The sequence below is a fragment of the Populus nigra genome, chromosome 5 (assembly GCF_951802175.1).
Source record: "Populus nigra chromosome 5, ddPopNigr1.1, whole genome shotgun sequence".
NCBI lineage: Eukaryota > Viridiplantae > Streptophyta > Magnoliopsida > Malpighiales > Salicaceae > Populus > Populus nigra.
In genome coordinates, this window is record NC_084856.1 from 21,604,534 (window position 1) to 21,628,056 (window position 23,523).

General features: G+C 32.0%; 4 protein-coding genes across 6 annotated transcripts; all 4 read right to left on the minus strand.

Moving 5' to 3' along the window:
- Nucleotides 1–6,620: 6,620 nt before the first annotated feature.
- Nucleotides 6,621–9,928, minus strand: LOC133693534 (uncharacterized). Of its 2 annotated transcripts, none has more exons than XM_062114763.1 (6): nt 9,668–9,928; nt 9,528–9,567; nt 9,230–9,310; nt 8,073–8,259; nt 7,181–7,448; nt 6,621–7,002 (listed from the first exon to the last, which is right to left on the minus strand). In XM_062114763.1, the coding sequence occupies exons 1-6, from the start codon at nt 9,734–9,736 to the stop codon at nt 6,796–6,798; spliced, it is 852 nt and encodes a 283-aa protein (XP_061970747.1). In that variant the 5' UTR covers nt 9,737–9,928; the 3' UTR covers nt 6,621–6,795. The 2 variants fall into 2 exon arrangements, with proteins under 2 accessions (XP_061970747.1, XP_061970746.1); XM_062114762.1 differs by having other exon boundaries at nt 9,230–9,313.
- Nucleotides 9,929–11,805: 1,877 nt separating this feature from the next.
- Nucleotides 11,806–14,905, minus strand: LOC133693584 (peroxisomal adenine nucleotide carrier 1-like). Of its 2 annotated transcripts, none has more exons than XM_062114817.1 (5): nt 14,567–14,905; nt 13,413–13,644; nt 12,755–12,901; nt 12,481–12,632; nt 11,806–12,400 (listed from the first exon to the last, which is right to left on the minus strand). In XM_062114817.1, the coding sequence occupies exons 1-5, from the start codon at nt 14,707–14,709 to the stop codon at nt 12,121–12,123; spliced, it is 954 nt and encodes a 317-aa protein (XP_061970801.1). In that variant the 5' UTR covers nt 14,710–14,905; the 3' UTR covers nt 11,806–12,120. The 2 variants fall into 2 exon arrangements, with proteins under 2 accessions (XP_061970801.1, XP_061970802.1); XM_062114818.1 differs by lacking the exon at nt 14,567–14,905 and adding an exon at nt 14,120–14,265.
- A 3,076-nt stretch (nt 14,906–17,981) lies between these two features.
- LOC133694883 (uncharacterized) lies at nt 17,982–19,543 on the minus strand. The gene is made up of 4 exons (XM_062116578.1): nt 19,375–19,543; nt 18,884–19,074; nt 18,540–18,771; nt 17,982–18,436 (listed from the first exon to the last, which is right to left on the minus strand). Exons 1-4 carry the CDS (start codon nt 19,541–19,543, stop codon nt 17,982–17,984), a joined length of 1,047 nt encoding a protein of 348 aa, XP_061972562.1.
- Nucleotides 19,544–21,070: 1,527 nt separating this feature from the next.
- Nucleotides 21,071–22,138, minus strand: LOC133694884 (L10-interacting MYB domain-containing protein-like). Its single transcript, XM_062116579.1, has 2 exons — nt 21,818–22,138; nt 21,071–21,715 (listed from the first exon to the last, which is right to left on the minus strand). The coding sequence occupies exons 1-2, from the start codon at nt 22,136–22,138 to the stop codon at nt 21,071–21,073; spliced, it is 966 nt and encodes a 321-aa protein (XP_061972563.1).
- Between the last annotated feature and the right edge of the window lie 1,385 nt (nt 22,139–23,523).

The following is a 23,523-nucleotide window of genomic DNA, read 5'->3' on the forward strand; positions in this document are numbered from 1 at the left end:
TCACCATCAATGACTCCATTTTGTTGTATTCTTATTTTTATAATATGTAACATCAATATTGTTTAGTCGTGTTAGCATATCCATCATGGTTTACACTTCATACTATTTCAGTAAAAGGAGCTTCTGCGGTTACGAAAATACAAGGACTAATTAATATGTGATTTATTGACACAGAAACACAAGGACTAACTTATTAATTTCTTAAAAATACAAGGACTCTGTTATAATTTATTCTAAACGTATTGTTTTCAAATGTAGCTAATTTCCATTATAGATTTCCCTTCAGTTGTGAGATCCAATTCAAAAATAACCCTAAAAAGGGTCTATGTCATTGGATTATTGAGCTGATATGTGGGTTATCAAGTCAATTTTTTTAAAAAACACAATTGTCTCATTTAAAAAATAAATTGATATTGATTCAGTCATTAGGTCAACCAAATTATTAAAAACATAATCAGATCAATCAGATTGTACCGAGTTAATATTTTTCTCGATTTAACTTAAAATTCAACACATCAGAATCCGAGCTAACTTATCGAATTAGATTAGATTTAAAAATTATAATTCAAAAATATCTTTTATGCCACAATCATGGTCATAAAATGGGCTATCAAAAAAAGGAAACAATGAGAAGATGGTTATTGCAAAGGTAATTCATGATGGGCTCTAGCTGATCCCCTCCAATATCATCAGCAGTTGCATTTTCATCCCCCCTGAAATTTCCATTCCATTTTTTTACAATGACCAGCAAATTTTATCTTCTATCACTGACCTCTCTCCCTATTTTTAATCTATTCTTTGAGTAAGACCTTAGCACTTAATTGAACCTTCAAGATGAACCTCATACCACTAAACAACTAGTAGCTTATTGCGATTTACTATTTAATCAATTTCATTGTTGAAATGATCATAACTTACCCCAAAGGAAAAGATACCGATCGCAGAAAGAATTAATAAAGGTTCATCGAGAGTTGAAAAAAATATTTTGAATTGAATTATCAAGTTAGAAATTACAAGATTATGTCAGCCTTGATTGCTTTTATATTGGACAAGTGAAGGCAATAAAATAAAGCCATCCAAGCACATTCACAGCCCATAATTATATCAATGATGTTCTTCTGATGAAAGTTGACTAAGAGCTAAAACATTGGTGGTAATTAACTGAGCACATAGTTTTTCTTCAAAAAGTTAATTTATGTTTAGTTTAATGTGGACTTGTTGTGTTTTTAAGCCCATTCTCTGTAACTTTTCGAATCAAAAGACAGGCAGGAATGAATATGCTGTGGAATGATAGATAACCTAATTACTATGATGTCAAGGGAATCAATGACCTTTCACTTTGGTGCAAGGTATGATTATGCTATTGACCAACAAATATGAGGTTTAGATCTTCATTACCTCATCGTATCTTATTTGATATCTGTCATAACTTATATTTAGGTTATTTTCTAAAATTTACTTTTAAAAAAATAAATAATAAATAATAATAGCAAGAAGACTAACGATGTCAAAAAAAATTGGTTGAAAAAGGACTTCAGATATACATAAAATGAAGTTGTAATTTTGGACGAAATCGAAAGCTTGATAGTACCCCGTTGTATCCAAAACTGGAGAGACAATATAGATTCAATGTCAAATTAAATCATTATTGAATGAATCTGCATAAAAATTAAGTCCATGGACATAATTAGATTTTTAATAGACCAATTTAATTTAATCATTGGCTTAATTTAAGGTTTAATTATGTTTAAGAGTTCATTTGGGTCCAATTGAAGGATTTAATTAGGTGCACGGACTTAATTATACTTTAAATAGGTCAAATTCATTTTTTTAGAGGCTTAATTGGTGAAAAATTAAGTTTGAGAGCCCAATTTAGGTTTAATTGAGATGAATGAAATTTTAGGAGACCAAATTTAATTTTTGTCAATTCAATTGATTGAAATGAAGGGTAAAATTGCAATAAAATTAAAGGTTTAGAATCAATTAGGGGTCAAATTGAAGAAAATTACAGCCAATAACCTTTTTTATAAAAGGCACCGAACTCCGGCGATCCAATTGATTGAAATCAAGGGTGAAATTAAAGAGAAATAAAAGTTTAATGGTCAATTGAGAGTTAATTTGCATAAATCCAAAACTAGGGATCAAAGTGAAAAAAATTTGAAATTCAGGGCTGACAATGAAGTTCGTCAAGGGCAAATTTGCATAAAATTGAGAGTTTATGGTCAATTAGGGGTGCAAATGAAAAAAAATAAAAGTTGGAGGACCAAATTAAACTTTGAAGAAACCCTTAAATTAAGGGGGTATTTGGGAGTGTGGTAACGATTGCTTTTCAAAATGCTTTTCGTTTGAAAATACATCAAAATAAAGTTTTTTATTTTTAATAATAATATAATAATATTAAAAAAGAAAAGAAAAGAAAAGGATTTTTTTTTCAAATTTTCCAAAGGGCTCTTTAAAAATATTTATGGGCCTCTTGCATGTTTTTCCAACTATTTTTTATAATATTAGGTTGCAGATTTACACTATAAGATACATACTCGGTATTAAAAATACTTGGTTTTTCTCCAAAGCTTTTCTTTAAAAAAATTGAAAAAAAAATTAAATTAATTTCCTCTATTCAAAAACATTAAAAAAAGGTTTTGTCTTTGTGCAATGGCCGAATCCTAAAAGTTTTTCAAGCATATTTTTATAAAAACAAAAAAAAACAAAAACGGCATCTTTTTCATGTTTTTAAAATGCAAAATGGATATCATAATTAGTTTATGATTATCCATTAATGTTTGACTAAAATACAAAAAACTCATAACAATTACTTTGTTCAGAGCATTAGGAATTAATTATATTTAGAAAATAAATGCAATTTTAAAATTCGAGCTTTAGGACAGTTAAACTTTAAACCAACAAAGTAAAGACTTTCTCAAAAAGAAAGATCTATCTTAGACTTTAGAAAAAAAAAACCAACAGATATAAATATGACATAAAAAAACAATCAAAGAACAATGTTGTTTACCTTAGATAGGATGCACTAGGGTAATATGTTTTCCCCTTGTATAGCCAATTATATACTTAAACTCTCACAGACCATAAGTTTTTTAGTAATTATAATACTAAATAGTGACTTGTAAAATTTATAATAATAATTTTATGATTATATCCAAAACTTTTTTTTCACACATCTCTCAGGAGACAGATCTGTTATTGCTTCAAATCACGCGGTCCGACAATATCAGTGTTGTATCCCATGCTAGCATACCTTAGCCGCCGGGTGAGAACTGAAAAAGATTTCCACTAAGTCAAATTTGATGAAATGATTAGTTTGGGATGAAATGCATATGAATTCCAAGCATCTCTTTAATGTTAATTATCATCACTTTACAGTTAATGCCCCATGGATAGATTTCAAGCTCCCTTGTTTGACTTGGGAATTTTTAGACAATGTTTGGTTATAATTTCAAGACAGAAAAGACATAGACAATTAAGATGGATAAGATATATCTTCACGTTTTTCTATTTTGAAAAAATAAAAATTCACTATAAAATTAACTTATTTATTTTTATGTTTTCATCACCATACTTATATATGTTTTTTCTATTATAAAACACTCACCAAACACAATTACTGTATTTGTCCAAACAAACACTTAAACATGACTTGTAATGATCTATGATTAGTGATGATTCACAATTCACGATCAATATTGATCTAATCACAATTAGATTTTACTAAATAGGTTACCTGTTCTATACCATAAATCAGGTCAAATTTTTTATAATATGAAAAAAAAAAGCCCAAACAATGACAATTCAAGTAAATTCAGGTTAATATTATTAACACGCGGTCCAGGATATAAAATGTTATTAACACACGACCCAAAATAAAAATCAACAAAAAAATAAAATTGTAAAGCTTAATGCCTAATAACTCAAAGTCAAATGATGAAACAAAAAAAAATTCAAAAATATAACGTTGAAGAAGAAAACTCGAGTCAACCCAAGTTAAACTGACTAACCCACAACCTGAAATATGAGATTGAGATAAAAAAAATAGAATTTCAAAAGAAAGACCTGGTAAAAAAAGACCAAGGTTCAATAAATAAAAAACATAAAAAAAAACCTCAAGTTAATTCGGATTAACTTTACTAATCCTCTCTCAAGATAACTTAACAAAAAGAAAAGAGAGAAAATGATGAAGCTCAAGGACCAATAATTTAATGCTAAAAATAATCAATGCCATAAAAAAAAGGTGAGGAAAAAAACTTAGTCAACCTCGGTTAACTCGACAAACCCGCCACCCACAACATGATATCAGGATAAAAAAAAATAGACTTTTAAAAGAAAGACCTAGTAAAAGAAACAAAGTTAAATAAAAAAAAATATTGAAAAAGAAAACTTGGGCTAACTTGACTAACTCACACTTAAGAAAACCTAACAGAAAGAAAAACAAAAAAATCACAAAGCTCATGGGCCAATAATTTAATGTTAAAGGATGAAATTGAAAGAAAAAAATCAATTTCATAAAAAAAAACATCAAGAAAGAAAAATTTTAGTTAGCCCGGGTTAACTCGACTAACTTATTACCTAGGATAAGAGGCCAGGATAATTTAACAAAAAAAAAAGTGGAACAAACAATGAAGTTAAAGGGCTAATAACTACATGTCAAATGATGAATTTGACAAAAAAATCAATTTTTAATAAACAACCCCAAAAAAAGTCTGTACTTAAATCGGGCCGAATCATGAGACAAGGATATTTCGTAGGAAGTAAATCATGAAAAGATGATAAAGTAAAATTTTCAACCGTAAAACAATTTAAAACCCAAATAATATAGACCAAATTTGATATAAAACAAAATGAAAGAAAATAATTAAGGGCTAAATTGGAAAACAAAGTAAATTAAGAAAGCGATAAAAAAAATAATTGAAAGAATGAGAACCAAAATTGGATAAGAAAAAAACTAAATGAAATAAAATGTCAATAGACCAAAAAAAAAGATAAATCAAGAAAATGATAAGAAAATAGCAATTAAAAGAATGAGGACCACAATTATATTAAAAAAAAGCAATAAAATGGTAAGGAACAATATTGAAAAAGAAAATTAATTAAGAAAAGTATAAAACACATAAAAAGAGTAATCAAAAGTAGGAGGACCAAATTGAATATAAAAATCAAAAGAAATAAAATGCTCATGGATAAAATTTAGAAAAAAAAAGCTAAAAAAGAGACATTAAAACCAAAATAAATAGTAATCAAAAGAATAAGGGCTAAAATCGATAAAATTACAAATTAGAGGACACAATTGTTTTTTAGAATAACTGGTGTGAATTTCAAGGTCATGAGAGAGGAAAGAAAAAAAACTTCACTGCAACCCAACTAGACCTCCGTCATGAGCACGCGCAACACTGTCGAAAAGAGAATGACTTGACACTCTCAACATTGTCGTGGATGGAGAATTTTAGTAACTGTAAGGCCTTGCACACACCGCCCAAAAGATACTAGAGTTGTCACATTTAAAATTACTAAATAAACTCTAACTAAATCTAAAAATTACAAAAAAAAAAGAATGAAAAGACTAAAATGTTCTTGAAACCATTTTTTTAATGGTAATTTTATCATTTCACTAATTACAATAATATAAAAAATTAAAAAAAAAACTTTTTGCATGTTTACTTGTTTTTTCTCCTAAAGGTACGAGTGTAACTGTAACTTTATTATGCAATTATTTTTTTTAGAAGACAAAACAACCTTGATTGAGAGCTTAATTTTTTTTGCTTTCAAAAATAAAATAGTCATTTCACTGTAATTATATATATATATATATATATATATATATATATATATATATATATATATATATATATATATAAAAGTGTCCTGATTAATTTATTCCCCATCAATTTTGCAATAAATTCTCTGGAAAAAACAATTATACCCTCAGTTGCCAGCTTCTTTAGTTTTTTGGTTGCATCATTTCACCATTCCAATTAAAAGTAAAATGTATTTTTTCGGATACCTTTTACTTTTGTTTTTTTATTTTACTAATATCTTTTAGTTATTTTATAATAGTGAAAGCTGTATTAGTTAGTCTTCACTGCTAAATTAAATCCCAATTCTTTTATACCAATAAAAAACAAACCATCCAAACCAGAATTGGAGAAATCGATTAGATGCATTTAATGACACGATGCACAACATAAATAAATATAGGATTCTCAAGCCTCCTGTAAACAAATTTAGAACAAAAATCTCTAATATTTTATTTCTGAATAATTTAAAAGAAATGATCTCTAGTTAAAATCTCCATAACTAATAAAATTCATTTTAACTTTAGAATATTTCTTTACTAGAAAAATAAACATCAACATCAACTTCAAATAACAAATAATTAATAATTAAAATTAACTAGAAAAATAAAAAAACATCATATTAGATGCTTACCAGTTTCTTTTAACTTCATCGAAAACACGTACACATATATGTTACGGATTCAATAGATTTCATTTCTCAGTCAAAGGCAATTAACCACTGTCAATGTGTTCGAACAGAATTTCATCCAAACTATCATCAATTTGCAATTTTGAGGAGACTTCACAGTTCTATAACAAGCAAAACAAAACACAATATCACATTAATGATTTGAGTTATATTGCCACGAATGAATGAATACAAGTGGGTCCTAATTGCTGAAAAATATTTCAGCAAAATATTGTTGTAAGAAAAGGAGGATATAACGACCAAAAAGACTCATTTTTGTCATCTACAACCCGTTCGCCTCTCTTTATGGAACAATATTCTTTCTTATACAGTAACTGTGAACAAATAAAGTTTCAATACAACGGATAGAGCCAACTGCAAAAGAAAGATACCGGCAACGATCAAAAACCACCTTTCACCTGCGGACATAATATGGGCTCGGAGATTAAGTGCCACGAAGGTTGCTGACATGAACCCTGCCACACCTGCTATCACCCATCTGAAAATTTCCAAGGGCACCACTGAGAAGCACTGCAACCAAGTACATGAGAATTTAAGTTTGCGTTTGTAAAATTTTCTCTTGTTTAACTGCAGAAAAGATAATCACATCCGTGCCTCATACTACAATCTGGATTTTTCTAAGTACCAGGCATGTATAAGCTTAAGGAATAACTAAAGGTCATGGTTAGGAAGAAGAAGGGAACATTACCAATGCTGGAATAAAGACAAATAAGGAGTAGCCATAAAGACAGAACAGTTGGACAAGGCCTGATGGTGCTGAAAAGTACTTGAGAATTACATATAATGCAAGAGGAACAAGAAGGACATAGCCATAAAACACTCCAGCAGACCAAGTCACCAGATTTATGTCATAGTTCCATTCTTTCTTCTGCAGCTTGTGTGCTATATATGTCACAAAAGTGCCAATGGAGGCCGCTACAAAGATTAGGGTGGTGCATATCCAAAATGGTCCATACCTGCAGAGATATTGAGCTTAAAATGACACATGTTTCTAACATGTGGAAACCACGAAAGAAAAGACAAATGAGTTTAGCATGTCATCAAATTCAAGGGATTTGCAAAATTGGTGACTTATTGCAGAAACAATAAGCAATCAGCACCGCAGGAAGGCTATAAAGCACAAGTATTGTGTCCTTGTGCCAGCATGAGCAGTTTCTAGAATATTTCATGTTTTGGTTATTTGAGGAAGCAAAGGCAAGAAATTCAATTTTAAATCCCCAAAAGTTAAAGCAATCTCAAGGATATGAGATTGAACTATCTATATCTACAGTATAGGCAATCAGCTAGATAGAAAACAGCTGATATGAAATATTAGACTACAGATGCTTAGCCCCTCTTAAAACATGTTCAACTATTAAACTAGAATATAAAAGACAAGATTGTGTCAGTTGGCTAAACATTTTCCTTCTTTGTTTTTTCTTTCTTTTTACATAGTTACACTTTCCTAGTCGAGCATTAGTAAACAAATGCGTGAGAAAATCTCAATAAAAAGCTCCTCGCAAATTCAATGATGATAATTTGACATTCTAATCAATTAAGACCATCTATCAAAGTGCCGTGTTAGGAAAAAGATAACTCACAGATCTGGGTTGTTGGCTGTTTTTTCTGTAAAAGTTCCTCTAAATGGGAAAAGTGAATCTTTGATCCTTTCCAAAACATCAGTAGTGTCAACATCAAAGTATGGCTTGTATGCAGCAATTGTGAATGTTCGAAACCAACCACCTTGTTGGGGTTCGTCAGAACCAGAAATAGGTTTTGAAAACGTATCTGCATCAACAGAAATTTTGCCATTTATCATTAACATGAAGTCAAATGCTACACCATTAAGACTGGCTTCAAAACAGTGAATATTCTATGACTTTTAAAACAGACTTAGCAACTTGCAACAACACAATTTCCAAGATTTCACCAGACCAGGCCAGAAAAGAAATACCACACGTTTGGAAATTAGCATCAGTGCCCTCATTCACCAGCCTTCACTTAGTTCCTCGGGATTGGTCATAGCAACAAATCCAGTTTGCCAAGTCATTTCCCGGAAGGCCATTTCCAACATTGTTTAGCAGTCAAACTATTCAAATACAAAGGGTGCGAAAAGAAAAGGGCATTCATAACATCTAACTACAACTTCCACCAAATCACTCTCACTCAAACCCCTTGACACTCAGAAACCCAATTGTTCTAGCCTTTCCCTTGAAAAGCATTTCTCAATTGTCCAGTGATTAAACTGTTCATATAAGAGGGGAGCGGAAAAAAAGGACAGTCACAACATCTTCTAACTACAGCTTCCATCATCAAGTTGCACTCAGTCAAATCCACCTTGAAATAGTTTTTCCACATCAGAACTATTGGTCCTTCACTTCACATATCACTCTTCTTCAATTAATGTTCATGCTACCTTAACTTAAAATGGAATCTACGCCTTTTTTATGCTTATAAAATCTAAAACCTCATAAATAACAGAGATCAACAAGCCATGATAGGAAAAAAGATCACAAAACTTAAGCTACCAACCTATTTTTGACAAGCACTCAAAGGTGCATACGCTAGTTAAGACTTCTCAGCTTAAAAAACAGGGAATTTTTTACAACTTATAGCCAAAGACTAACTCGATTATTTGGTTTTCAACACGAAATCGAGCAAATAACCAAATCACATTTTTCCTAAATCACTCAATGTATAAGCTCACATGGCTAATTATACAAAAACCAACTCGAATAAAAAACGTGACATAGCATACCATCAGCATCACGAGGCGGACGGGATCCACCTGAGATCTTCCCCTGCGAACCTGATGGAGGAAATGTCTGCAGATTCGAATCTGCTACAAATAATACATTACAAATCAATTTTTCTTTTTTATTACTTCATAAACACCAAACACAAAAATAAAAAAAAAATCAAACTAATCAATCAGCTCATAAAGAACAATTATCATTAACAGTAATCGAAACTAATTAATTCGATTTGAGATATTTTCTTCTCGATTTTCTCAGCTGCCAAACAGTGAAGGAAATTCAAAAAAAAAAAGTGAGTACCGGTGAATTGCACAGTGACGTGGCCGGGATCTGGAACAGCCTAGAAAATCGAATCGAAACAAAAGATAAATAGATCTGAATACGGAGAACACGTATAGAAATACGTATGAAGGAAAGTATAGAGAGAGGGAGAGACTTACAGGAACAGATCCAGAGACTTGTGGTTGATTATCAATGTGTGTGTATTTGCCTACTCCTCCTGACATCATATTTTCTTCTTCCTTCCGATTTTCTCTTCTCTTCTCTTTCTCAGGAACCTAACAGACCTCTCTCTCTCGCGCGCTCCCGCGTTGGGTTTTTATTGATTTTCTTCTCTCTTTTTTTCCTTTCTTTAAAGAGGTTTCTGTTGGCTTACATGCAAAGCGTGAAGTCTCTGTCCGATCGGATGATAGCAAAGCAAAGGAATGTTATTATTTTATTATTTATTTTACCAAAAAAATAAATTTTTGGATCGTAGCAGTAGCTAATAAAAAAGTGAGAAAAAAATAAGGATTGGATTGGGCCACTATTATGAACTTTTTGGGTTGAGGTGGCCAGTTATTATAGAAAAGGCAAGCCCCATGGTCGTCAAACACGGTTTAGAGACCCAAGAAGGATATAGCTCACTGGATCAAATAATTAGGTTAATTTGAATTAATTATCTTTAATTAAAATAATAATGTTTTAATTTTTTCAAAAAAATATTTCAAGTAAACCTAATTGTATTTGGATCAGGTTTAATCACGTCACTAAAAATTTAACAAAGTCAATCGAGTTTTATTATGTCAATATTTTTTCTAAGTTAAAACTTTGAAGGCGTTTATTTGTCTGGAAAGTGATTCTCTAGAAATCATTTTTCACACTTTCATATGTTTGTTTATTATTAGAAAATTTGGTCAATAAAAAACACTTTTCAGTCAAAGAAAAATTTAACTTGATTTCCAGAAAAGTGTTTTCCTTTTATTTTGAGCGGAAAACATTTTTCAGAAGTTGTGAAAAAATTAGAAATATCATATTATTTATTGATTGTATTAAATTTGATCCTCAAACTTTTGATTGATATATATTTAGTTTGAATTTTTTTTTTAATTTCATTTTTTAAAATTAGATTTAATTTGATTTTTATATTAACTTTGGTCTTCATTTTTATAATTGTTATTTGCTTTTCTCTTATTATTTTTTTAATTAAATTTTTTTTATCTATCAAATTTGGTCTTCATTCTTTTGATTGTTACTTATTTTATTTGAAATAATTTATGAAATTATAATTATAATTATTTTAATTTTATCATCTTTCAATTTTTTTATTTATTAGATTTGATCTCCATTATTTTAATTATTATTTATTTATTTTTAGATAATTATGAAATTAGATTTTTTTTCAATTTCATTCTCATTCAACTTTTTAATTTGTAAGATTTTTTTTCAATTTCATTCTCACCACAAAAGGAGATTTCTGACAGTCAAACTTATAGTTGTGATTGCAAATATGTGATTGCCATCGATGAAAAAATTGCCAGAAAGAACATCACATGGTAGTTTGCATTCTGCAATGGCAACTAACATGTTCTTCTTCCTACAGTTGGAAGGCACGCCAAGTTTGAAAGTCTTTCATGCCAACGTTGAAATGTGGCCAGATGAAATGTCAGATTTGGCTTCATATCAGTCAAGTTGAATATGGTTAGTCTCATGCCAATGAACAAGTTACCATGCAAATGTTAAATCCGGTCAGGTAGTTAACCCGGAAAACCCCAGACACATCCAAGTTATTAGTTAAACTAGATAAAATGTTGACCTAATAAAACCCAATTAACCCCGAGCTTTTAATGACCACGTTAACTTGGGTAAACCTACTCCAAACCTCAGCCAAGTGAACACCAAGAAAAAATAAAATAAAATAACATTGTTTTTTTTTTTTTAAATTAACCCAAGCTGGCTTGGTGACATTCGAGTTGATCCAATAACTCAATGAACCTTATTTTTTGGATCCATTATGATAACTATGATTGTAGAAGCAAAAGCTATGCATAACGTCCCATGGAATACATAACTGAAGTCATCAAACTACCCTAAAGCAAACAAATCAGAAAATTTGTTCATGAGTGGCATGCCATCAGCTTCAAAAAAGTAGTTCACAAAATGTGCAAAAGCCAAGGTTTCAAGACGTAAAGTAAAACTAAAATTGAATTCCTCATCGCTGTAAATTGGATCTAGGATGGGGGATGAGGACATTCCCATTGAAACCCCCTGACTGCAACTTACTTTCCACCATTTATTTGAATTTTTGAAGAACGAGAAATGATAGGGAGAATATAAATTTGCATTTCAAACAATACAAGTAATAAATTACACAACTTAATTGGTCTCTTTGTAGAAAAATATTCCGGGATTAAATTATTTCTCTCAAATTGGAACTTCCTCATTCCAAGGATACGTCATGTAGGACAGCTAAAATCACAGTTACTCTCTAACTAAAGAGTATTTATTCGTCTGGATTTGAGCTTCCTATCTAGAAATTGAACTAGGTCTTGTAAAATCCTCCCATTTTCTTGGAATTAAATACGCAACACTATCTACAAAGAATTTCAAGCGTATTACCATAGATGAATCAACGTCAGGTACTTTTTAGTCTCCCCCTTGTGAGAAAGAGATACCTTCTAATTGCAAGTATAAGAACCCAAGTTGTTGCAGCTATTTTCTCCTTGATCATCAAAAGCAATGCTGAGCTTAGCACAGTCTTCAAGATCTGTGCGTGCAATCCTTTGAAAAAGCCAAAAATTCCCTCTCTTTCCCATATAGCACATATGACAGCAGAAATTGTCTTTTTGGACTTTCGCTGAGCTTTCTTAGTTTCATCGTCATCTGTGTCGGCAGCTTGAATCACTACCTTGCACCTGTGTATCGAGAATATAAATCTCAGTTAGTTCTATATCTCAAGCATTTAAAACTAAAGTTTAAGGTGATAACTGTGCACCTGATTGCAGGATATGTCAGAAAGGTGGCTATACTCTTTGAGAGAGCACCCAGAACAAAAGCTGAGAAGGCAGAAAGGGTTACCGCAGTCTTCTCTGCACCGTTCTTGTTTCTCATTAATAGTTTTTGTTTCAGCTGATCAAATACTGTATACTGCAATATATACAACTCTTGTCTCAGTGCAGTGGATTCTCTTAAGCAAAATGTGGTAACCTCCAAATGTAGATTTTGAAGCAATTTGCATTATAGTGAACCTACAAGGCCAGGTCAAGTACCTGAATTGCAGGGTTCGAGGTCAGCAAAAGAGAGATGCCGAGGCCATCAAATGCATCACTCCAGCTGCCCTCAGTCAATGTTTTCCATAGTCCTTTCGATTTGCCAAAGGCACTTGTCTGCATCCTTGAGGAGGCTGTATCCAGGGGCTACATGATAGTACGCCAAAAAAAAAAAAAAATTTGATATTAAACCTTTAACATTCACTCATATTGAATGGAAGAAACTCTTACAATGACAATAGACAGAAAATCAGAATAATGAGAAATTTCAAGATAAGCTGCCATCATAACAATCAAACTGAGCAGTATGCCAAACTGAAATCCATAGTCTTATTACAAGCAAAAATCACATTTTGAAATACCAAATAAAGAGAATGAAGCAATAAGTCTAATATATCTCATGTTCTGAAAAGCTCCATGTTGTAAGATTTGAACAGTTCTTTTGATTGCATATCCAGTTATCCACAGTTCTCTGTATATCATGGCACTGATAGATGTAAAATCCATCTTTATGGTCACTCCCTCCCTTTCTCTCTCACATTTAGAAATTCATCTGTGCCCTTTCATATGCATAATTTGGGAAGAAAGAATAGTTATTGTATTATATTGTGTTCAAGAAATCATAGCATAACTTGCAGAATGGTGAGTATCGACTCACCTGAGTGATAACAGCAGTGCAAGCCCCTGCAGCAGCAGCAATAATCAAGTTTGCTTTTGTTCCGATCTTTTTAAAACCACTTTTCTCCATATATAGTCTTTTAAAGTAGCTATACCCATAGAAGTAGACAAACTGTGAAATGAAGGACTGCAGATTTTTCGTTCCTATGCCCTGGTATAATGAAAGAACTTGTCGGGTAGATATTGCTTCCCATAAAACATCAGTAAGCTTCCTGAATTAGCCATAAAAGCAACACCAAATAAAGTACAAGCTTTACAAAAGCAACTAACTTAAACATTCCCAAAGATCTAATAATCTGAAAAGCACTTGAGAGGCTGCAGAACTAACAAATGGTCCATAAAGTAAAAGGCCACGCAACCAGAAATGCACATAACATACCATCTGCCAATGCTACATTTCAATTGAAAAGGGCATAACAGAAAATTTAAAAGAATTTCAATACACATGCTTGATACTACATGCTCGATACTACATGCTCCTTAAAGAGATTGACCGGAACATGTCTCATTAAGACTTCACTCTGCTAATTATAAAATACATCAAGCAGGCACCTTTGAAGATATCACTAACATGACATGATAACCCACCCTCTTTAAACATTAAAACTAAATTGATATTAAGAATCAACACACACACACACATACATGAAAAGGTGAAACCAATCTAGAGGAAATGAAAATATTTACTTCATCCAAGAACACTCATCATGATCAGGAAACCAACAGATACAACATAAGTGGCCTAATAAAGACCAAGTAGTTCGTAGCACAAAAGCACAACATAAATTGTCAACTTCCAGCTACACTGATCAGGTAGCTGCAGAAGAATTAGCCAATGGCCATAAACTCATCTACTACATTAATAATAGATACCTCTCATTCAAAGCAGATGCTTTACAGAGCTAAAAGTTACCGACTTTCTATGGCCGCCACCACCTAACTACAGTCTACACATGTCACCATCCATAAAATTCAAAACTTTCAACTACCACAGTCCATAAAATTCACAACCATCACAGATTTTTTAAAAATAAAACAAAACCAGTTGACCAATCACAAGATCACACAAAACACAGATCAAGAAACCAAAAAAAAAAAAAACAAGAAAATTAAGAGATGGGTATTCTTAAAAACCTGTATTTTTGCTGTCCATGAGCACGAGCCTCAGCTTGATACTTAGTCTTACACGTATCAAGAGGGTATAAAATTGTTGTGCTTAGCAGTGAACCAATAGCACCTGATGTTGCCTCTGACACAGATTCAAGATCAACACCCATCTCTCTCAGTATCAAAACTCTTTTAAAAGATTAAAATTATATAATTATGGGATTATCAGGATGATTTATATTGAGTTTATAGAGAGGAAGACAGGGAAGAGACAACAGTTCGGTAGGTGGCTGGGCACGGGGGATTACAAAAAAGGAGAGAGATCAGAGTGAGAGGAACTGATTTTTGGATTTTTCTTGGAGTTGTGAGAACGTGACGTTTGTAGAAGTTATGGGCTAGTTAGTGTTTAAACTTTATTTTCATCCCTATAATTCATCAATGAAGCAATTTTGACCCTTTAAGCAATTTTTGGATTTTTCAATTAATTTTTTAGGATTCTAAACTATCCCATGTAAATTATTTAAACGTCATGTATCATTAAATATTTTTAATATTTAAATTCATATAATAGAAGCATAAGAAAATAATTAAAAAATATAATATTTCGTTAGATAAGTTGGCTGCTTTAAGGGGCATTATTGAAATGTTTAGGGTTAAAGATATGAAAATGAAGTTTACATTGACGGTCCTATGGGGCAGTTAGACGGTAGGGATCTGACGGATTAAAACATATATAAGATAATGAAATTTAGAACATGTCTGTGAACTACTGTATTTTACTATTTTTAAAAAATTTAATTTTTTATTTAAATTTAATATAATTTATATATTTTAGATTATTTTAAAATATTGATATCAAAAATAATTTTAAAAAAATAAAAAAAAATCATTAGCATATATTTCAATACAAAAAATTATTTAAAAAATAATCACTACCACATTATCAATCACCTCTCTTAATCATTTAGGAAAATTAAATAACATACATATATAGGATTTCATAAGATAATGAAATTTAGCATTTAAGACCCCACATATCTTGATAATTAATCTAGTTTCTACGAATACTATGAACTATGGTGATTTTTTATTTATATTTTCTGTGGGCAAAAAATACTAATTATTTTAGGATGAAAACTCAAAAAGAGATAAATAGTCAAAAGATTTTATGAAATTCTTTGGTAATTTTGTTATTACTTTTTGAGTTTTCAATACATCTAGGTTATTTATAGACTTCTAGTAAGGCTTAACAAGAGCTCTAATTATTGAAAAAAATGATCTAAGTATTTTATATAATTTGTTTTATTATATTTCCTTATATATCTTATTGTATGGATATATAAACTCACATATATTAAAATATATAATCAAGCTATTAATTACTATTCGACCGTTTCAACCTTTTTTATTTTTTATTTTTTAAAAGTCAAAAGATGAGCTCCATTGATAATCTGAGCAAAGGCAGGTAGATACCGGCACCAGACCAAAAGGCTCACCTTAATTTGTCGAAGTCAATATTAAAATCTGTTCACTGAAAACTTTCGGGTTGTAAGATTGTCGAGTCAACCTGCAGGATCATTTAATAACTCTAAGTCAACATCAGTTAGTTCAGAAGTGGTGGATAAATGGAAACTCGCGGAGAAGTTGAAAATTGCAAATGATCATAATACTGACATGGATTGCATGAATATTGTTCAACTTGGTCTTCACTGAAAGAAACTCGAGAGACTGATTCAGTCTGAAGAGTCTGGTAATCTTTAGAGCAGAGCGTCTGCCTCGTCAGCTATCTTCCAAAGATCAAGCGTTTGTGTCTACACGACTGCTTCATCCTCTGTGCAGAATCTAATGATGATGCTGCAAGGCTACAAGAACCTGGTGTTTCTGGACTCGAGCAATATTTGCTATAGTTTCGAAACAAATGCATGACAAGATTATACTAGAGGTGCTTCACTACGAGGCATGTGATACAGAACGACTCCGAGCTTGATGCGATCCTCTGTAATCTCCGATTACTGAGCTGCTGGGTTCGGAATGTTGGTGTTGGCGAGGATAAATTATGATATCCTGGATTTTCTGCTGTATGCCGTAGCTGGAATTTTCTGTATTTTTCAGTTTTTGTTGCATGGCTTTGTAGTACGTAGAGATGAGCTACTAGCTTCTTGGTTGCCAAGAAATATGAAATCTGATGCATGTTTATTTCACCCATGTTATTTTTGTATATATAAAAAAAACCTGGTTTGAAGTAAAATTTGATCCATTTTAGATAGCCAATTCTTGAATTAACCTGTTATTCCATAAAGGTTTTATTAATTATATTCACTCAAATTTACTTTTATAAAATTAAAATTACTCATATTAAATCTAATTTGATTTGATATGTCGATTTAAAATTTAGTTTAACCAAAATTTTATTAAAAAAATAAATTTATTATAATTTGATAAAAACTTGAATTGATTTGTGACTGGTCATCCTGATTAATTTATTTTTATAACAAAATTATATTTTCAAAATAATATAATTTTAATTTTTTTTAAAAATAAATTAAGTTATTATTAATCAACATATTTTAACTTACTTAATTCATTCATATAATTTAATAAAAACTCAAATTGATTTATAACCCGTCAAAACTTAATTAATTTTTTTTATAAGCAAACTACTTCTTTAAAATAATATAATTTTGAATTTTGAATTGTTTTTAGATTAATCCTGATTGTTAACTTGCGTGATTTGTGATTCAAAGCTTTTTATTTGTCCATGCCAGGTCAAATTTAATAACTATAATTAAAACTATTATTTTCACCGTTTAAAAACAAAGCGCAAAAATAACGGAAAAGGGCCACGATACATTCACTAGCTAGCAAAATCCCCCACCACAAAATAATTAAAATAAATAAAAAAGAAGCCCACAGTTTTCAAGTTGTTTAGACAATCCGTTTAACATTATTTATTTTATTTTTTAAAATTGTTTTTGTATTTATATTAAATATAATTTTTTAAAAATAATTTTTAATTTTTTTTAATATAATTTTTTAAAAATCACTATTACACTTCCACAATCCGCGCATACATGTGCTCCTAGTCTCCAAGCCACGGCATGACCACCGTTCCCACCGCCACAAACACCTAAAATGTAAGGTTTCGAGTGTGTTTGGTATTGCGGTAGCTGTTGTGGTTGTGGTTTGAAAAAAGTTGTTTTATAAAAAGTACTTTTAGTTGAGATTGATTTAAAAAAATAGGTGTTTGGTTAAAACTGTGGTTGAAATTGAGGTTGAAGAAAAAGTTGTTTAATGTGTTTGGTTAAAAATTGTGGTTCAATTTCATTTTATTGTATAATTACCTAAAAGAACTTAATTCATAATACTAATGAAAAGTTACATAAAAGTAACATTACAACCAATAAATTTTTGCAAATAGACCTAAACATATTAGAACAATAATTTATAATTCTGTCATTAAACTTGCAGCAATCCCATCACGTACGTAATCCATTCGCGAAGGCCTTTGGTGTCCTTGGCTTTGTGAGTGTGGAGCCACATCAGTTAGAAAATCATCGGGCACAAAATCAGGATGGCGATCGAACTCCATAAATGCCACATCTTGCATTGAAGTTCTTCTAATGTAATTATGAATTGCCATGGATGCGACAACAATTCTAACTTGTGTCTTGTAATTAAAGGATGGCATATTCTGTAGGATTCGCCATCTTTTTTTCCAAACTCCAAATGTTCGTTCTATCACACAACGTATTGAAGAGTGCATACGGTTGAAAATTTCTTCACGAGTTTGTGGTTGTCCTCGCCTCCTAAATTCTTGCAAATGATATCTGTGACCTCTATATGGACCTAAAAATCCATATTCATTAGGATATCCTGAATCAACCAAGTAGTATTTCCCTGGAAAAACATATAATTGTTTTAAATTGAAAATTGCAAAAACAAAAAAACAAAATAACATTACTTATCATATATACAGACACACACAAAAACGTATTACTACCTTCTGGTGGCTTAGGAAATTTTATACGTGGATTGTCAATTGCCTCGAGAAAAATTCGTGTATCATGTGCACTACCTTCCCAACCCGCCCAAACAAATGTGAATTGCATGTCAAAGCTACATGCAGCCATAACATTCTGGGTCGGCACACCTTTTCGGCCGATAAATGGAATTTGATTTTCAAAAGAAACACATGCATGCACATGTGTACCGTCGATAGCTCCTACACAATTCTAATATACAATAAACCAGCAAAATAACATCAATTTGAGTTGACTAAAAAATTAAATTTCACAAATTCATGAAATACGAATCGCCATTAACAAATACGATTAACGACATTACCTTGAAATGTGGCATATACCTCGGATTGTTCACAATTTCCCTCGGTGTGTTTACGAACCCAGGATCTGCAGGTTGAATTAAATCTGTAGCGAGCGAACAAACTGATCTAAGAACTTCATTAAAGTACCTGCTAATTGTTTCTCCTGAATGCTGGAATCTCTCCTGAACTTCCCTGTTGGAAGCACCTAAAGCTATTGTATAAAGAAATATTCCAACTTTTTCAAAAACACACATTCTTCTAGATGCCTTTAACCCATATTGGTTTTCAAGTGTAAAGCACAAAGTCTGAAACGTCGTCGCATCCATCCTAAACATGTTTACACAGCGCGTCCAATGTCCATGTAGTATTTCTGTCAACCATTGCATTCCAGTGTTGTACGAATCCATACATGGCTCCTTATATATATAAGTATTATAATATAAAGCTATGGCACCTGCCGTGCATAAAATCAATTTCTGATCATCAAACTCCCTTTCCCAAAATAACTTACCTTCTTCATCTGAATCATTGTCGTCGTCGTCGTCAGTATCAGAACTGTTATTATCACTGCAATCTCCATCATTTACAGAAGAATTACCATAATTAACGTAATCGGCAACGTTATTCATTATGTCATCATAATCCCCGTCAAAAAGTGTTGAAAACCAGTGCGAATCCATATCTATCATGCCATATAAATTTTTTTTGTGAATAATTGAAAATTGTATGACTTGTTACAAAAGAACACAAATGGATAATGCAAACCGAAATAAGTGTTATTGTTCAATTTCTCCATGTTTAATAAAATTTTGCTCGGCATGTAAATTATATAAAGCTATATTTATTTGCAATTTAGTCCTTTACCTCCTTTGAAAGTGAAATTGAATTTCTTTTTCCAAAATGCCTATTATCTCTAATCAAAATTTCTAATTCCACTTGCTATAAACAACCTAAAAAATAGAATTTCAAGAGATCAAAAAAATCCAATTCCGGAAACAGTAAACAATTCACACACAAATTGTTTTTCCTTTTCATTTCCTGCTTCCAATAATTCATTTCTTGTGCTAAATATAATGTCAACTGTACCATACAGCATTGAAAATTTCATTACCAAAACTGATTTATGCGTGGAGCAATAATATTATCATTGGTTGCATTCCTTGAGTCAATAAATAAACAACATGTTTGCCACCTTCCCCTAATATTCAAATCGGTTACTTATGGAATACTGCTTCAGAAATTTGGACAACACAATAATAACATTGTAGCAGAGTATACAATGACAGAGGTCTAACAAAGCTGACGATTTTCTACCCTTCACTATCCCAATGAACACCATAAACAAACATTTAAAAACCTAAGAAACTAACCTGACTTTTAATGAATGTCATGACATTAACCAATCGGCTGCAACCTAATGAATTAAATGGAACTTACCTATTACAGATGTATAAATAGCAGCAATCAGCAACACCAGCAATTACAAACAACCACTCTTGATTGCAGGTACTAACACATTTGGTTTCTACCCAGAAATTGACAATATGCAATTGAATAACTTCCCATACTTACTGCTATTTATATACAAATACTTAAGAATTGATATAATATTTCAAAAACTGTTACCTAACTTTCAAAAGCTACCATTCAAGAGCAAGTTACCAAACATTCAAATGTGGCATACACCAACTGAAAATTTCAAAATCAGCAACTTCAACCTTCCATTCAAGAGCAGCTAACCAAACATTCAAAATATAATACCAACAAGCTGTAGTCTCGGTTTCATAAATTATTATCACCAACCATTCAACTTCAAGTAACCAAACTGAAAAGGAGTACTTTAACAAGCTAAACATAACATTCAAAGTTAAGCATCCATATATTTAAGGTAACATTCAAAGTTAAGCATCCACATATTTAAGGTCTACAATTCAGAAATTAACATCCATGAAATTCCAACCCAACAACACTATTCAGTAATACATATATAGCAAAACATACATGGTAGTGGTGTTCCAAAAACTTAGCTACGGAAATACACCAAAACATGGGCAACTCCTTCTAATTCCAGCAACAATTGCAGCATAGGAAGTCTGCAAAACCAGTGGAAAATATTTCAGACAAATAAATATTTTACTTGTCTACAGAATTCAACATAAATGCAAAGACATGAATAGGGTAAAAAGCTAAAAACTGACCTTGTCCATCTAAGTTTGTCTGTGTTGGTCAAACATTATTTTCAGCCATGATACTTTTCTATCAATACAACCCATTGCAGCCCACATCTCCCTCTTGCTCCTCGCACAGAAGAATTTAGTTGCAAAGGTATGCAATGCACTACCAAAGGTAACTCCATCAATAGAGTGCAGTTCTTCCATTACCTCTTCAATGCTACAACCTTTTTTATCTCTACAAGGAGCTGTGATCCCTCTAGGCATGGAGACAGTCTCAACAAGTTTATCCATACGTGCAACTAGTACTGCTCCCATTCCAGTTCCCCTTTTCTTTTTTCGCGATTGAGGTGTAGTCTGATGTGCACCCTTTCTCTTTGAACTGCTGGGGTTGCTGCAACTGTGTGCGACATTGCTTCCACCAACCATATTGCTAACATCACGTGTGAAATCAGGGATTGCATCCTCTTCAGAGTCGCCACTTCCTTCTTCCATATTAGTATCCTCATTGGTTGTATTCCTCATTCCAGCAGTCACATTATCTTCATCTGATAAGAGTCCTTGTGAGGGAGTCCAAGCATATTGTCCCGTGGCCACTATGTTAGTAAACATGATATCGTACTTGGCACACAACGAGGGCTCTATGCCGACATGCCTAAACTTCTTTGCTCCTCTCATTTCCTGTGCAATGACAGCTAGATGTAATTAGGAATGATAGTAGATGAATAAATAATACAACATGACAAAATAAATTATGAGGCTATTGCAAATCAGCAAACTAACCTGAATTTTTGATTGCCACCATTCATCAGTTGCTGAGATGGTCCCAAGTTCAGTAGACCAACCAACTCCAGTTTCAGTTATTAATTTTTTCCATACCCTCCAGTCCTTTTTAATCCCATCCCATTTGTTTTTAAGCTGAGATTTTGATAAGGAAAGGCCTGTTTGATCTTTGAATGACTGTACGACAAATTTCCAGCCAGCTTTGTCAAAATGTGTGTTTGGTCTCATGCCTCTCTCAATAGCTGTAATGCAAATGTTGCAAAACGTATGCAACATTGCCTTGCTCCAAGAAGCTTTATCATGTGTGTCAGACCCATCCATTGCTTATGGTTAATAATGCAATGAAAAATTAAACAAACAATTAACCAAATGAAGAAGAGATTGAATGCTGATAAGGCCATAATACAATAGTAACAGAACAGGAAATTACATGTGCAGCAAAAGGTCAACCAAAGAATAACAAAAGGTTGAATGTTGTCAAGGAATGAAAACATAAATAAAGAACATAAAAACCTACCCACTGTGGCATAAACCTATAACTGTTTGTCATCAATTAGCAGGGGATGTTGTAATTAGCAACTGAAATTATTTGTTTAAGTTACTATGTTTGTAGTTGTTGGCAATCAGCAGCACACAATACCAGTTTAACATAGCAAGTAGAGGATGTTATATATATTTGAATGTACATTTATTAACTTGTTAGCAATCTGCAGAATGCCACAACTAATACGATTTTAACATAGAAAGCAGGGGATGTTCTACTTTAGCAACTGAAATTAATTGTGCCCTAATTACGTTTCGTTGGTAACAATCAGCAGCACACAGCAAACACACAAATAACTGCATATACATGGAGGGAATAAAGAAAATGAAAAATTAGCACCAATGGTTGACGAGAGTAAAATACTATTGAATTAAAAAGGGCATAAACAGGTCAATTTTACTGCAATGAACAAAAAAAAACTTAAAATTAATAAGAGGACTAGTGAAGTAAGCACAGTACCCGTTGGAAATTGCAGCTGAGGTGTTTGAATGAAGCAAGATGTTGATATATGTGGTGAGGTTGTTGAAGGCAGGAAGATAGGTTGCTCGTCGTCTTCTTTTTGTGTTGATGCTTCAGAAACGAAGGAAAAATTAGCATATATAACTATCGAGAGTAAACAACAAGTGATTAAATAAAAGGGGATAAACAGATCTTCACTAAAATAAACAACAATTAACTTAAATTTTCTATAAGAACAGACCAGTGAACTAACCCGTTGTAAATTTGAGCTCTGGTGCTTGAATCAAGCTCGATCTATATATATGTTTCGGGGTTGTTGCAAAGGGTTGTTGTTCTTCTTCATTTCCTTTTGTTAAAGAGAAATGAATGACAATTGAATGTGCAGAAAGAGACGGAGCCATCAGTTTAATGTTTTGGGTTATGCAGCAGTAATGGTTTACTGTGGAGTTGTTGTGCGCAATTACGGTTGATGGGAAGGGAAATGAATGCAAATGAAAGAACAAGAATGGGAAGGAGAAGAGGAAATGAGAACTGAACGAGAACCGTGTGTGTTTTGGTTATCAAGATCTCTAGAAAGTTCAACCACAGGTTGAAACTTGTAAAAAAGCAGTATTTTACTGCTTCCAATAAATCGTGGTCCTGCTGCATATAAGTGGTGGGACCCATGTTTGTTGATTTTTAAACCATCTGTAACCAAACGATC